We start from the raw sequence: 16,385 nt of genomic DNA on the forward strand, positions 1-16,385 counted from the left end.
CTTTGGAAAGCACAGTTAAAGTAACTCAATATAAAATCAGTCTGGTAAAGCTGGCATGTACAATATCATCTATTTCACATTCAGCATGGCTTTGATCATCAAACTACTGAGTGAGGCAGGACATGTGTAACTCCATTATCTGCTTGCTACTGATATCTTAAGAAATCTTTTCAGACCAAGTTTTCTCACACCTATTTGGCCTCTCCTCAAGGTGCGTCAGTAAGAGGCTCCACCTTTACCCTGGACTAGTTAAGGCAACCAGGTCCCTGCTATAAAAAGTGGAAAGAACCCCTGTGACTTCACCTTGCTGAATGTACCTGTGGTAAGCAAGTCAACTAACCACAGGGAGTCATGGGTCAGGGAGTACTTCTGTGTATCCTGACATGGATGTTATCCATCAGCCATGGTGCTACACAAAAAGGTAGGAGAGATAAAACCTTATCGGGAAATGCTATTAATACTAAGTCACTTTTAACTAAAAAACAAATCAAACAGAAAATTCCAAGCTTTTATTCAATAAGAAATAATTATAACCGTTAAAGCAGAGTTCAAGAAAAAAAATGATGTGTGTGTACATTAGGAAGTAATGCTGAGCAAACAGCAGATTAGTATTTGGTGGAAGTGATGATAAGAGCTAAGTAATAAAAGAAAAAGGAATCTTTGAATAAACTGCCAAATTTTAGAAATAATCAAATAATATTACAATGCTCTAGATGTATGTTAATGGATTGGCATAGTTGCCAATAAAAGCCTCCTGAAATGCCACCAGATAATTTGTGTGTAATGTTATTAACATAATGCATAAATGGTTTGTATAGCTGAAGTTACGTGTTACAGCACAAACAAACCGCTGTATTAATTAATCTTAAAAATATAAAGGAAAAAAATCACTAACTGTAAATGATAGAGAAGATATTTTGAAAATAGAAATGAAAATGCTGCTTATTAAGATTATTGTGTGATGTAAATGACTGTAAATACATTTCAATAACTAAAGTATTGATGTATTTTATAGTGCCGTGAATATGTATTGGACAAAGCTTTATGTGTACACTGTTTAAGCTCCACTAGTGTGCAGGTCATTTTTAGATACTTGACTATGCTCTTGACTATGTAAAGTAAGAAATGATTTCAATAGTGATAAAGTTCTGAGTTTCTCATGTAGCTGCACATTATACTTAAATGGCAAAAACCATGTGGATAAATGATTACACAATCGAGTCATTATTGGACTGCCTTGAATGAGCTTTTGGGAATCTGGTTGTGCTTTGGAGACTTTTTCTATTTTTGCCAGTAATGTACATTTCCAGTGCATAAATTCAAGGCTTGAAGTGTGCCAGTACGCAGGCACTTCTCAGTATTTCTGACCTGAGTACCAGCAGTGCTTGACACATACTGGTAGTGTTTGTGAGTGCTCCAGCACGTAGCACACATATCCAAGGTGGGAACTGCCAACTCCCCATGCTCCAGCCTCCCACCCTGCTGTTCGATCACAGTGCTTGAAGCAGAGAATACCAGTACTTATGTATGTCCACTTCAGACACTGCATGAAAGTATTGTTGAAAATGTGCTGTTTTCAATATCTCTGTTTTAAAAATGTAATACTGTATCTAAACTTTAAATTATATATTTTTTAAACTTGGTCATATGCATACTTCTAAAAGTAATGAAAAATATAACAGGAAGTTATAGAGGTTCCCATAGTCTGTCTGTTTTTCATCCAAACTTATACTACCATACAGACACAAGATCAAAAGATTCTAAACGCCTAAATTAACTATTAAGTATCCTTTAACGACTTTCATTAGCAGAGATTTTGCCAATGTTTTAAGTGTAATAAAAGACAAGAAAAGTTGTCTTCATAGTGGTATGGAAACAATGGTTCTGCCATGTGTGTTCCACAAAAGTGAATTCCTTGAGGGTATTACTGAGTACAAAAAACCTACTGGACTTGACTGAGGACAGAATAAACTCCTCTGTGCTATAACATGACAGCAAAAAGATTTCATTAGGAAAAGGTGAGAGTCTTTTTCCCATAATGGAAAGATGGACTGAAATTTATGTTGGAGACCTTACTCTTTAAAGGTAGAGGAATGCCATGAGCTGCTACAGAGTATGTTGTACAGGTGACTTTATAGGTTTAGGAGTTTCACAAGCTTCTACCAGACTTTAAGTATTCTTAGATTGAGTGTTAAAGGTGGGGGCATTGCAGACCCAGATGAGAAGCAGACTTTTGTTTGTATTGTTGTTATCTCTATTGTTCTCCTCATTATTATCCCTCCTTTCTGTACATAAGACATATCTTGTTTGATAAATCATTGATGATATTGGAGTGATAATGGAGGCACACAACGGTGCACTCTCCTGTTACTGAGATGCTATTATTTGTGGCCAGTAAGCTTTTTGTGGCATTTTATTTTGATACCTTTCCATTTCTGTAAAGATTAGTTGATGCTTCCAACCTTACTGGTCAGTAGTATGTAGATATTTTTAGGGGGAATATCATTTTCAGTTCTGTTTAATGTTTTTAAACCCTAAGACCTGATTACCAATTCGGTTTCCAAAGGTTTGCACTCGGTGTAGGCATTCACCACATTCATTCTTATCATTACAAAAAAAATTCTTGTCTTATTATAGTTAATGTGCATGGAGGCATTGTTTGTCAAATATTTATGGAGAAGCAAAGTATTCTAAACTGACTAACCTTTTTGAGCTTTGATTGTCTGTGACATTTACAAAACATGACTTCGTAATGCCCCTGTTAATTGTCTCTGTCTAAATAATTTGAAGATTGGGAAAGTTTAACTCATAGAAACAGACATGGCACCAGTGAACAACCCCTGAAGAGGAGTTTTTCACAGTCACTTAAAAGCTGATCTGGTTTAGCAGAAATTGCTTTTATGCTGGAAGTTAACCTCTCATCAAGTAAATGCTTACAACACAAACTTTCACGCACTGTGGCATTCCACAAAGTGAGTTGTCAGTTGTACACATTTCATATTGTCTTATTTGGAAATCTATGTAGAGAAAAGCCAAGCAAAATGACACCTTTTATTGGCTAACTAAAAAGATTACAATATGCAAGCTTTCAAGGCAACACAGGCCTCTTCTTCAGGCAAGATGTAATCAAATCTATGGAAATCTATGAAATACAGTATCACATTGTGCAAAAATAGTTTTTTTCTCCTCTGCTCTTCATATAGGTAAGGCTTGGTCTCTGATAATCAATATCAAATATGTTACGCCTATACATTTGTGGTTTTCTTTCCAGATGCACCCTCAATTTCGGTCAAAGGTGGAAAGCAGCTCACTATCATCCCTGGAATGCAAACCATTCCAATTAAATCTGGTAAGGTACCTTGTATTAACTATAATTTTTCATATTACATATTATTTAGTTGGAAGCATACAGTTGTCTTGGTAAAGAATTAATGGGCAGATACAGAGCTTTAAGTTTTACACTTAGTGTGGAGACGTGTTTGAATTTTCCTCAGAAGCCTGATTCTTGTCTAAACTCAATGTATTCCAGTCCTTAGCTGGAAAGGAATAGAACGTCTGACTGAAGTAAATGTTACTAACTGTATACATTGTGTTTTTAAGAATATTTATTATACTGATTATTTAATTTCTAAATGGCATAAAGTGTCATGGGCGGCATGGTGGCGCAGTGGTAGCGCTGCTGCCTCGCAATTAGGAGACCCGGGTTCGCTTCCCGGGTCCTCCCTGCGTAGAGTTTGCATGTTTTCCCCATGTCTGCATGGGTTTCCTCCCACAGTCCAAAGACATGCAGGTTAGGTGGATTGGTGATTCTAAATTGGCCCTAGTGTGGGTGTGTTTGTGTGTGTCCTGTGGTGGGTTAGCACCCTGCCCAGGATTGGTTCTGTGCCCTGTGTTGGCTGGGATTGGCTCCAGCAGACCCCCGTGACCCTGTGTTTGGATTCAGCGGGTTGGAAAATGGATGGATAAAGTGTCATTTTCAACCAATTCATTTTAATGTTTACTTTTTGTTGTTCATACAGCTATTAGCCCTGCTCACAACGGCCGAGTGTGTAGCACATGGGGTAACTACCACTTCAAAATGTTTGATGGAGAAATCTTCCAGTTGCCCACAACATGTAACTACATCTTCACTTCACACTGCAAGGGCACTTATGAGGACTTCAACATTCAGATGAGGCGTTCAGTGGTCAGTGGTGCCCCCATCATCAACAAGATTACCATGAAGCTTGATGGTACAATTGTAGAGATTACACAGGGATTCATCTCAGTTAACAGCAAACAGTAAGTTAGACCATCAGATCAGATCATCTGACACATCACCTTGCTGTCCCAAAAACCCACATAGCATTTCTCAGCAAACAGTCATTCTGGGACTGTTTTCATAGATCTTTTTTGTGATAATCTATCCATCTTGGCCATTCTAAATAAACAGCATTCCCTTCTGGTGTTTTCTTTATGACCCTTCATTGACAAGCTTCCAAGGTCTCAGCTATTCATTCCATATGATTGTACAGTCAATACTTCACTGAATTATATTAACTTGCTTTTCTAGCCTTAAAAGTTCTCATCTTTCCTATTACTTTGTGTCCTATTTTGTACACTGGTCCTGTAGCTGTATTTGATCTTCATAGCTACCTCATGGTACTGTCTTTATCAGTGTTTCTGTCTACTTCATTTTGCAGTTTTATTCTGTTTTGGATTTGTATGGCTAAGTACATTCTCTGAAATATTCTTCCAAAATAAATTTGATGTCTACCATTGGTATATTTATTGTATTCACTATGTGTGTTTATTCTTAAAACTGTACTGTTTAAATGGTTAAACAAGATATAGTATTATTACCTCCGTAGTTATTTGAAGCAACTTGTGATGACACATGTCATTAATGGTACTGTAAGATAAAGATTTATTGATAAATGTTTCTTTTGCTTTCTCATAGCTGGGCGTAACATTCATATTAGAGAATTTAGAGTGGTTTAGGTGTACTGTATACATATATATATACATATATGTATATACTGTATGTAAAAATGACAGAAGAGTAAATGACAGAGACAATTTGCAAATATTGCACTGATTGCCACAAGTCATTGTTCTGTGGGGTTGCAGTATAGTCACTAAACGCATGTTCAGAACATTATGTAACAGATTTGATATAATGCAGATATGGCTTATATAATACATACTAGAAAATGTCATAAAAATGAAAATGCTGCATTTGGAATAAACAAAAATGACTTCTGTTTAATGTAGGGTTCAGCTGCCATATAGCCAGTCGGGAGTCCTGATTGAGAAGGCCAACTCATATATCACAGTCACTGCTAAACTGGGGCTGATGATCAGGTGGAATGAAGAAGACTCAATGCTGGTATGAAAACAATTGATTTCTACAAGCAACTGCACACAGTTTTCAATCAGTGCTGTATAATATAAAACACTACATTTTATCACACCATTACTTGAAACAAACTCTGCTGAGTTAATTTGTTCTTACTGTTGTACTTATCTTCCTATTTTGATATAGCTAGAGATTGATGAAAAATACCAGAATGAGACTTGCGGTCTCTGTGGTGACTTCAATGGTATCCTGGGTTATAATGATTTCATTAAAGAAGGTAAGAGTGTATATCATATTTTAAAGTAGGATGAAAGCACATACTGTAGCTCCTGTGGAAACCACAATAGTATGAATATTATTTGTCTGGCAGAAACGAAAATTACCCCAATTGACTTTTCCACTTTCTGGAAGATGGATGATCCAACAGAAACCTGTGTGGAGCCTTTTCCATTCTCCAGTGACAACTGCATTAATTTGGTGAGTCTGCCATTTTCACAAAACCAAGCCCTGCAACAACAGGAAAAATCTTTTCTGAAAATATTCAATTTTACCTAAATGTCATCTATAACCTCCAGACTTTGACCTTGTAAAATTCAAACTATAATACTATACTTTAGATAAATTCATACATTTTAAAAATATGTGCAAAAATTACTTTCACTCTGTGACCCAGACGGGCCCCGCAGCCTGGAAGGACTGGGGGAGATAACATGTGCAGAGCATTGTTACCCTTGGATCGTGAGATGGCAGACCCTCTGGGTTGTGGCAGTGCCCTGGATTCCCACAGGGCATCATGGAGTTCTTTGGTTCAGTCCGGTTGGATCCCATGGCCACCACCAGGGGGTGTTATGGGACCTGGAAAGCCCTGCTTTGTCAGGTTCCCACCTCACCCAGAAGTGTTTCTGAACGACAGGTGAAGAAATTTACCCTGAAAATTTCAAATGATTAAGTCCAGTTGTTTTTGGTGTAGTGCTTCATTGAAGAAATTAGATAAGAAAATGAATGTTATCTTGGGACCAGCCATGACAAAGCAGTACTAACCAGTGTGGCAATCTTTATGAACTGTAGAGAAAAGCCAAGCAAAATGACACCTTTTATTGGCTAACTAAAAATATTACAATATGCAAGCTTTCGAGGCAACTCAGGCCCCTTCTTCAGGCAAGATTTATAACTTAACATTCTCAGATCTATTTAATCCCAGTCAAGATTCACGTTCTAGAGATTATCACAGCAGCACTGGACACAAGGCAAGGAAAAACCCCAAACAGGGTAGCAGTCCATTTTAGAGCTCACATACCTCCACATTAACACAAGGGCAATTTGGAACCAAACATGCATGTCATTGGCGATGGAGGAGAAAAAACTAAGAAATCAGAGGAACAAATTCAAACCCAAAACATCTGGTGTGTGAAGCAACAGCAATAATTACTACATCACCATGTTGCACTGTACCATTTATGTATTTTATAATTCTGTGCTTCTTTATTCACTAGTAAATAATTCCATTTTTTCCCCTGGTATCTGTAGATGCCTATTTGTGAGCAGCTGATTTCTAACCCTGCATTTGCCAGCTGTATGGAACTTGTTGCCTTTGACCAGTTTGTCAGTGCCTGTGTTCAGGACATGTGCAACTGTAATGAGACAAGCAGTATGGACTGCCTGTGCAACACCCTGTCTGAATTATCCAGACAGTGTGTGCATGCTGGTGGAGCCCCTCAAAACTGGAGAACGTCCACCTTCTGTGGTAAGTCTGCTTATCTACAGCAAACACTGGTGCCTTTCATTCACAAATATCACATAGATTCTTCTTCCATTTTACCGTCTCTAGAGATACCAACATAATGAAGAATTCTTCTGAAAAATAGACAGTGATCCATTTAAATCCACATACTTAATATACTCCCATAGAGATATTAAAAGTTACCAGTTAACCTAGTCTATCATTATGATGTGAAAGGAAAATCTGGAGAAATCATTTTAAGAGCATGAAACCCCCAAAAACCAAACTGGCCAAATTTCAAACCCATTCTCCAAGAGCTGTTAGAGAGCAAAACTAACCACAGAGCCATATCACAAATTATAGCAAATAAAATGGTTAATATTAATAAAAATATGACTATTTAAAAAAATAAATAAAATGAAATAGTTAAAACACAAATTTTTGAAAAAATTAATGAGAAAAATGAAAAAAAAAATTAATAACTACTTTCTCCAAGTGCAATATGTTGACACAGTAACTAGCAATACTAACCTACAGCTCAGCAGTCCAAAAATTGAATCCTGGTCCAGATTTAGAGAAATAAGTAATTCTGAAGCAAATAACAATTTGCAGAACAGTAATAATTTTGAAATTTTACAGAGTGCTTGAAATGCACCACAGTCATAATGTACAACTTGATAGCTGAGAGACAAGAGAAAGTCTAGTTGTACACGTTTTTCTGGGCAGCACTCCTGCTGAATCACCACAAGGTGTCCACCCCATCTCACTCCTGTAGTCTCAAAAGACATTTATTACTCCAACACAATTGTAAATCTCGACACAAATTGGGTATTTACGGTACTTGCTTATTATTTGCCCTAGACAATTTTTTTTGCTATGAAATGAATATTCAGAAAAGAGGGAACGGATTTTTAATACAATCAGTCGTTAAAGAGTTAGCAGCAAACATAAAAATATTGTTTTTTTTCAACATGATTAACTATTTCAAAGTTTTCAGTAATTATTGTGGTCAACATAAACACCTAGAATTTTCTTTTTTTGTTAAGCTATCAGTATAAGTTATTTTGAATTAAAGATCACAGCAATATCACATTGTTTTCTGGAGATATTAAAATGAAAATGTGTTAAAGTACAACGAACATAGCAACTTTTAGTGAGGTTGTCTCAATTTTTATTTTTTTTTCTATGTGTTTATGCATAGAAAATCTCATTTCATTAGTCTATATTCTAAATTTAATTAATAACTTCAAAGATTTGTAGAAATTGGTGCAAACAGGCTTTGTGTGATTCTCTAATAGACATACAGAAATTCAATTTTACATATATAGATTGAATATAAATACATGAAATAATAATGGAGTTTATTGTTATTTAAAAAATTACTAAAACCCAACTTTACATTAGGTGCCAAATAAACAGTTAAAAGTATGGCATTTGAGCATATCAACTCACTACCTTTTTATGTTTGTATAATGTTGTATGCAGTGGACTAGGACCCTAAATTTATTTTAACACTAATATTTTTGCAGTGTGCCTGTAGCAAGCTATTTTTGACATGGAGTTGAACTCATGACCTTACAAATCTATTTGCTCTAACATACAGAAAATCCAGTACTTGTCTAGATAGTTGGGTAAAGTTAACATTTCTTTAGTCCTGATGTCCATGTCCACTGTAGCTTCTCTTCAGTATAATATGCTAGCGACACTCCACCTTCTGAAACAGGTTGTACCGTCAATTCATTTACAGTGCATCATAACACTCCAATGCATTTGCCAAGAATGTACTACCTAATATTAAATAATTCTTGTTTTTGCTTTCTAGCTAAGAAATGTCCATTTAACATGGAGTATCAAGAGTGTGGAGTATCTTGTGCAGACAGCTGCTCAAATCCAGATAGAAGTCACCTCTGCGAGGAGCACTGTATCGATGGCTGCTTCTGTCCTCCAGGTAATAACAGTGGAGTTGCAATTTTATAGCTTTAGAACATTTCTTTATGGATTTATTTTATTTTTATTGTGAACAGCTTGTAATTATATCATCAGCATCCATGTTCAGTTATTTATTTATTAGATTCAAAATTATGCATTTTTTTTATAATGTCTCTGTTTTTGACACTCCTGCTGACCACCAAATTGTCCTAATGGGAGAATAAACATTTTAGTGGAAAGGAAACTGTTACTTTTTATTTCTTTTTACAGTTATTATGTATTTATATTCTCCTGAACCCCTCTATAGGCATCAAAATTCAAAAATGAACAATTATGACATATGGTGATATGCACAAAAACCACACTAAGTACAGAAAAACGAAAAATACTGAGATGCATTCATATTCATACTCAGTTGTACTCATCTATTTTGTCCTACGTTCACTGTACTGAAAGAAAGGTGTGTTGAAACTAGATTTTTATAATGTTTTTAAAAAGATAACAAGAAAGGTGGATTGCCAGATCTGCTATGACTATTTCATATCAGATATTTTAAATCTTTTTTTACCATACTATTCTGTATTAATTGTGTGTCTCAGTGAGAAGTAACAATGTAATTAATAGAGTCATCTTGCTAATTTTTACTTTCTCATATACGAAGTATAGGGAAAGTATTGGAATCCTCCAAAAATTCTGTTTCGAGATTTTGATGAATCTTGACGTTTAAGACCTCCCTGAGTCCTAACATACCATTTTTGGAATTATGTCCGTGTGTCTATCTAAGTGTATGTGTGGGTGTGTGTGTGTGTGAACACAATAACTTGAGTACACCTTCACTTAGGTCAATCAAATTTTGCATTCAAGTATTAGGTACAAAACGCAGATTTCTATCATCCACTGGAAGTGGTACTTTACCTTTTATTTATGCAGCTGCAGAGTCTGATTTATTCACCTTTACTTTTATAATAATTGTTCAATATATTATTAATTTAATATGATTTGTTATTGATGGTTCTTTAATGTGCATAATACAAAAATTTTAATCATGATGTTGCGGTTTACTCCTCAAATATCCATCTCTATATCTGAGTATACTTAAAAGTCGAGGGAAGAAAACTCCTGATTTTTTAAATTATAGGTAACATTTGATAATGCATCTGGAAATGTGGTGTGGTATGTTTGACAATACCAATAAACCTTACATTTCTCTATAGGCACTGTGCTGGATGATGTTAAGGGTGGTGGTTGTGTTCCTTTACAAGAGTGTTCCTGTAAGTACGATGGAAAAATATACGCTCCTGGCGACTCTTACTCCAGTGACTGTCGCAAATGGTAATTATATCTTTCACGTTTTTGCTCCTTTGTTAAAATGTATTTTTATTTCAAGGTTTCAAAAAAGTATTATTTCATTTGTCTTTGGGATACTTTTACTATAATGAGGGGCATCCCAAACAAGAACATAAAACCATAGGAGTTTATCTTACCAAAATCCAAGGAAAGAATGGTTAGATATAATTTTTCAATGGAAACAAATTCCAAATAAACTATATTTCCCCACGGGTAAATAAAATCTTGCATACAATTTTTTTTTAGTTCATTGTTAAGTTATTTTTGGTGTAAGGAACAGTCCAGCAGTGTTAGTTTCTGATATTTGTGTACTCTTTTAAATGGTCATGTGCCTTACAGAATGTCACCTAATAACCTTAGATGCCCCCTTTTGCCTTAATGGGTTCCCTTTAAAGTTGAATTTTTTGGCACCTGGATATAAACAACTATAGCTCTATCACTCCCTGAAGCTCCTATTTACTTATGTTAACCATTAGAAAGACTCCTTTTCATTACCATGAAGTGTTTTTTCATGTGGTCCCTATTGGCTCTTCCTCTGTCTTACAGTATATCACTGTATTGCCTTTTCAAAAGAGATGGGTAGGTATTATGTAAATTAGTTCATTTAGCTAGAAAGAAAGAAAGAAAGAAAGAAAGAAAGAAAGAAAGAAAGAAAGAAAGAAAGAAAGAAATTAGTTTCTTCTGTAGATTGGCCAAGAAATACTAAAATGCAATATAAGAGTGGAGAAGGTGAGAAAAAAAGGTTCTGTTACTTTGACATATTTTAACAAGCAAGTGTACAGAACTTGCTGAAAAACCTCATATAGGTATGATGTACAGCTGCAGGATGTCCTAGCATATTTGTTAATGTAAACTGTAGAAAATTTATGTCATTTGTAAAGAATTAGGCATCATTTTCATTTCTACTCTTCCCAATTAAAAAGGCTGCTTCAGGTAAAATAAAGTAGTTAAAACTCCTAATTAATGTGAACTTGAAAGCTTATAAACATTTTAACAGAGACTTAAATGACTTTCTTAACAAATCAGTAAAAAGTACAAGTTAAAAGTGCACAGTACCTTTGTGTCATCTCCAATGACTTCTCTTGCACAGTAATTTTGTGTGGTTCTCCACAGCACCTGTTCTGGTGGACAGTGGGCCTGCAAAGATCTGGATTGTCCTGCAACCTGCTCTATTGAGGGTGGCTCTCACATCACCTCTTATGATGGGAAACATTTCACATTTCATGGGGATTGTACCTACATAATAAGCAAGGTTTGTATTTTTGAAGTAATTAATCTTATATCTGGCATTCCTAACAAAACCTAATCTCTATTATACATTGCTATATTCAACATTATTCACATAAAATATAAAATCTTATACATTTTTAACCAAATACATACAAATGTCTGTTTAATGTTAATGGGTCTTTTTGTAGGTTATATGGAAATTATAGTGATAAAAGACTCAATAACTGTATTACTGACTATAGGGTCCACTTACTGCATGAATGTTGTGGTGTAGAGAGGCAGTAAAATCATCTATTTAATGCCTACAGTTTATTTAAATGATCTAAAAGGTAAGATTTACTAAAGTGTCGATACATCCACTTTCTAATACAGACATCAGTAGCTTAGATATGTAAGATACTGTATGTATTAAGAAAATATGTAACTTCTGGGCTGCCTATGTTTAAATGTCGACAATTAAATGAGTGGCACCTCCTGAAAGATGCACTAGCCACACAAGTACTGCATCATTTTGCTTCCATAACCATATCTGTAGGGAATTTAGCAAGCAGAAACATGTTAAGCAAATCTGGAGAAAATTCCCAGTTATTCAATAAAGCAACAAGAACTGAAAGGAGGTCTAAAGGCACTGAGGCTGTTTGTACCACAAAAGCTACAATCAACACGTATATAAATATTCTACTGTATAATCAAGACTTTCTGTGTGTTGAAGTAATGTTCTTCTTGATAAACTAAATGTACAGTATGTTACCTGAAAAACACATAGTTAATTATTTGTGTTTTAGATTCCATTTTTCTAAAAAAGAACTTTTCCGTTTTTCTCATATTGTTATTTAGAACTGCAAAGGTGATGGTTTTATTATTGCGGCTGAGCTTGTGAAGTGTGGCCTTACTGACACAGAGACCTGCTTGAAGAGTGTGTTTGTTACATCTGAAGATGGAGAGCAAGTAAGTGCATTGTAACAAGCCTGAATGCTGTCATTATGTTATTTTTTATCATACAACCCTTATAATTTCTATCCAAAGTTGAGTTGCTTAACCATTCATAATCCTAGAAATAAATGCATCATAGTTGTATATGTGTCAAACATTTTGAAGTAACATAATCTATTGAATGGCACTATTTAAAAATGAAGGAATTAAGCAACATGTAGTGCACATTTACATAAGCAACTAGACATGATATTAAGGCTGTCAGTAGCAAGTGAAGACCAGTAGGACAATTTGTGGATCACATTGTTTCAAATTTGACCCCAGTAGGAATTTACTCTGCATTTTACTTTTTACTTCTTAATATCCTCACCAAGCAGACACATGTGCAACAATATTCAGAACACACCCTGGGCATGATGATAATGACTAAAACATAATGAAAAATAACATGACTGCAATTCATGTTATTCAAAAGTAAAACGTCACTGCTTGAACAACAAAAAACTTCATATTTCAACTAGGACATTATTTCTTACTACCTGACACTAGAAATTTCATTAATTTTGTTTCCCCTTAGGAGTTTGTAATCAAGGCATCAGGATCAGTATTTAAGAATGGGATGTTGACTCAGCTGCCACTAACAACAGGTAAGTAATGCTCTTTTGAAAGTTGTAATATTTGTATTGATTTTGTATGTCTAATTAAAAGACCCCTGTGCTGGATCAGTTATTTTGAACTATTTTATGCAGTCCTTATTTTTGTTTTTATGATGCTGTACATTATTTCCAGATAGCTCCACTTTTTACCAACCAGTCCAAAGAAACTGAGGTACTTTGACACGTCTGCAAGTTATTCCGCATATATACAAATATACATATAGTAATATCATGAGTAATGGCAATAGTCTTTAATTTTCTCCTTTTCATATTCTTCATTGAGATAATATGTTTTTAGACACTGTTCGCTGATCTTTTCTGGAATTAATTATGACATTATAATGTGTCTAATGAGATTATATTTCATTTCTAGAGATTCCGAACAGATAAAGCTCAAATAAATGTAAATACTTGAGTCTATAACATCTTCATGACATTCTACTTTCATTTTGAATACACTGTTATTTTTACATCAAATGGCCACCTCACACTTCACATTTCTCTCTCACATTATATGACCCACATTTCCTTTACCTGTTAGGGTGTCTTCTCAATATGTACCTAAGAGTTTTCACCAGTGTCCCTGGTTTCTTGTCATGTTTTGAAATATACTATACTGTCACATAGATGGACAATTCTATCCTTTATAAATATGTATGTCTTCTGCAACATTATATCTTACTCCTAACTGAAGGGTACTGCATGGGATCAAGTCCGCCATAACACTAACCAAGTTACTATTAAATAAATAGTATAAAATATTTTTATTACATGTAGAATTATATTGGTTCACATTGTACAATAACATTGTTATTTTCTTACTTTGACTTTATAATTATTCTGATATAAATCTTTTGTTTTGAATAATCACTTCTTTAGAATTTGTAAAGGAAACCTCTGATTTTAACTATAACTTAACAATACAGAAAGATGATCTGGGCTGTTGTCAACAATCTTCTTTATATTGTTATTCTATATTTTGCAGCTGATTTATCAATCTTTAAACCTTCCTCATTCTACGTCATCATTCAAATTGCATCTGGACTCCAGCTGAAGATACAACTCACCCCAGTAATGCAGCTCTATATAACTGCAAGTGTCAACAATAAAGGCAAAGTCTGCGGTAAGTGGAAGCACTTTAATTATATTTTACAAACGCAGTGTCCGCAAGTCCCGCAGCATTGTGCAGGACCCCTTACACCCCTCACAAGGACTTTTCACACTTCTGCCAACCAAGAGAAGATACTGCAACATCAGAGCCAGATCTGCCAGGCTGCAGGAGAGTTTTTACCCCCAAACTGTCAGATTCCTTAACACCAGGCTGCCCCCGGGGATCTTCCACATGGCCTCAACCACCTCTAAAAACAGAACTTTTATACATGCAAGCCACTTTCCTGCAAAGACGAGTGTGCATGTAGAAAAGAACTGAAAATCTCATACTGACTTTTAAGTATTTTGCACACTGCACTTTGACATTCTTTGATATCCTTCTGCTGTGAAACATTCTGAACTGTCATTGTTTACACATGTCTTCAACAACTATTATCATACACAGATAATTTCTGTATTATCTATATCTATTATTTATTTATTATATTAGCCCTGCGGTGGGTTGGCGCCCTGCCCGGGGTTTGTTTCCTGCCTTGCACCCAGTGTTGGATATAGCAGGTTGGATAATGGATGGATGGATTTATTATATTACATATTTATTGACTATATTTATGTATCTAGATTGCATAATACCATACATTGCATCAATCTTGTCTTTGCACAATGTCTTGTCTTGTTTGTGTTTTAATTTTAAATTTAAAATTTTAATTGTAATTCTATTTTTAATTTAATTTTAATTTTTTATTTGCACTTCATGTTGTTACGCTGTGGACGCTGAGCTTCACAATTTCATCTATCTGTGTACTTGAGATGACAATAAAGTTCGCTTTGACTTTGACTCTAGATAATGTGAAGCTGTGAAATTTCTTAAATCATCTCAGAAGATACTCATATGTTTATATTTCAAAAAGAATCTAGAGAATTTCAAGAATTATTGTACTGCTTTGCTGTAAGTAAGTGAAAAACCATGGAAAGTTTTCCATATTCACAACAGCTCCTAAGAGAATTGTGAGGCAGTGATAAACTGTTAGCAGAGCCCAGTGAATAAGAGAATATTAAGAACAGCAATCTACCACATTTCTTATTTATGGAGTGAGAGAAGGACTACAGTTAACAAGCCATTATATTTTCATGTTGCGGTTTCATACACTGGCTTCCAGTATTGTTGAATTTTCTTGATAATGTTAAAATTTCTATAAAGAACATTAGAAAATTACAAAAAGAAAACTTTTTTATGCCTAGTTTCTTCATTTAATTTTCTAAAAACCATTTAGTGCAACATCTTTTTGCTGCACTTTAAGAACAATTAGGAAAGTGAATATTCATTATTCATTTTACCAAACAATTTTCGAAAGGGTTAACATCAAGGCATTTTTCTTTGTTTTTTGTTCAGGTCTTTGTGGTAATTTTAATAGCATGGAAAGTGACGACTTCAAAACCACCAGTGGACTGGTGGAGGGTACAGCTGCTGCTTTTGGCAATACCTGGAAAACTAATGGAGCATGCAAAAATAAAAAGGACAATTATGAAAATCCATGCAGCCTGAGCATTGAGAATGGTAAGTGATTGTGAAAATGCTTGTGTAGCAAACCTCTGCTTAAGGTTTCATTTTCCTGATTTCTTTAACTTGTAAAACATTCCCATTGATTTATATGATAGAAATACTGTATAGTAGTTACTCCTACTCCAAAATTGATCCTTTTTTTAAGAACTGAAACATATATAATGCATGGTTTCCAATGTATTTATGCAAACTAAATTTGTTTGAAATAGCTTTCAGTTTAGCAAGAAAAAGATTAATAATCCTAAGGGATACCTTTATATGAAATTGAAGAATACTTGGAATCAGCAAACTTTAATTTTACACAATCATTTACACTCTTGTATATGAATCTAGTTTGATGTATGGTGAATGTAAAAAAAACAAATAGTACTAATAAAAACAAAATCAGCCATCTTCAGGAAAACTGCATTTCTGATTGCTGTGTTATGCCTTTTCACAGAGAAATATGCTCAGCACTGGTGTTCCATGCTGTCAGATCCTAGTGGTCCATTTGCCTCATGCCACTCAGCGGTCCAACCTGACATATACAAGACTGTGAGTATTACATGTCTCAGAGTT

At 34.8% G+C, this 16,385-nt stretch overlaps 1 protein-coding gene across 1 annotated transcript in view; it reads left to right on the forward strand.

The window, feature by feature from the left end:
* The first annotated feature begins 254 nt into the window (after positions 1–254).
* The window catches only part of LOC114645310 (mucin-5B-like), a 58,250-nt gene continuing 42,119 nt past the window's right edge, over positions 255–16,385 (forward strand). Inside the window, exons 1-15 of the mRNA XM_051922502.1 lie at positions 255–421; positions 3,272–3,349; positions 4,020–4,281; positions 5,254–5,368; positions 5,525–5,615; positions 5,709–5,815; positions 6,866–7,082; positions 8,881–9,006; positions 10,202–10,319; positions 11,448–11,586; positions 12,402–12,512; positions 13,075–13,144; positions 14,139–14,276; positions 15,657–15,821; positions 16,267–16,361. Of these exons, the coding sequence (XP_051778462.1) occupies positions 352–421; positions 3,272–3,349; positions 4,020–4,281; positions 5,254–5,368; positions 5,525–5,615; positions 5,709–5,815; positions 6,866–7,082; positions 8,881–9,006; positions 10,202–10,319; positions 11,448–11,586; positions 12,402–12,512; positions 13,075–13,144; positions 14,139–14,276; positions 15,657–15,821; positions 16,267–16,361 (1,902 nt within the window). The 5' untranslated portion in view covers positions 255–351. The remainder of the gene's footprint in view (positions 422–3,271; positions 3,350–4,019; positions 4,282–5,253; positions 5,369–5,524; positions 5,616–5,708; positions 5,816–6,865; positions 7,083–8,880; positions 9,007–10,201; positions 10,320–11,447; positions 11,587–12,401; positions 12,513–13,074; positions 13,145–14,138; positions 14,277–15,656; positions 15,822–16,266; positions 16,362–16,385) is intronic.

This window comes from Erpetoichthys calabaricus, chromosome 2 (genome assembly GCF_900747795.2).
Source record: "Erpetoichthys calabaricus chromosome 2, fErpCal1.3, whole genome shotgun sequence".
NCBI classification, from domain to species: domain Eukaryota; kingdom Metazoa; phylum Chordata; class Cladistia; order Polypteriformes; family Polypteridae; genus Erpetoichthys; species Erpetoichthys calabaricus.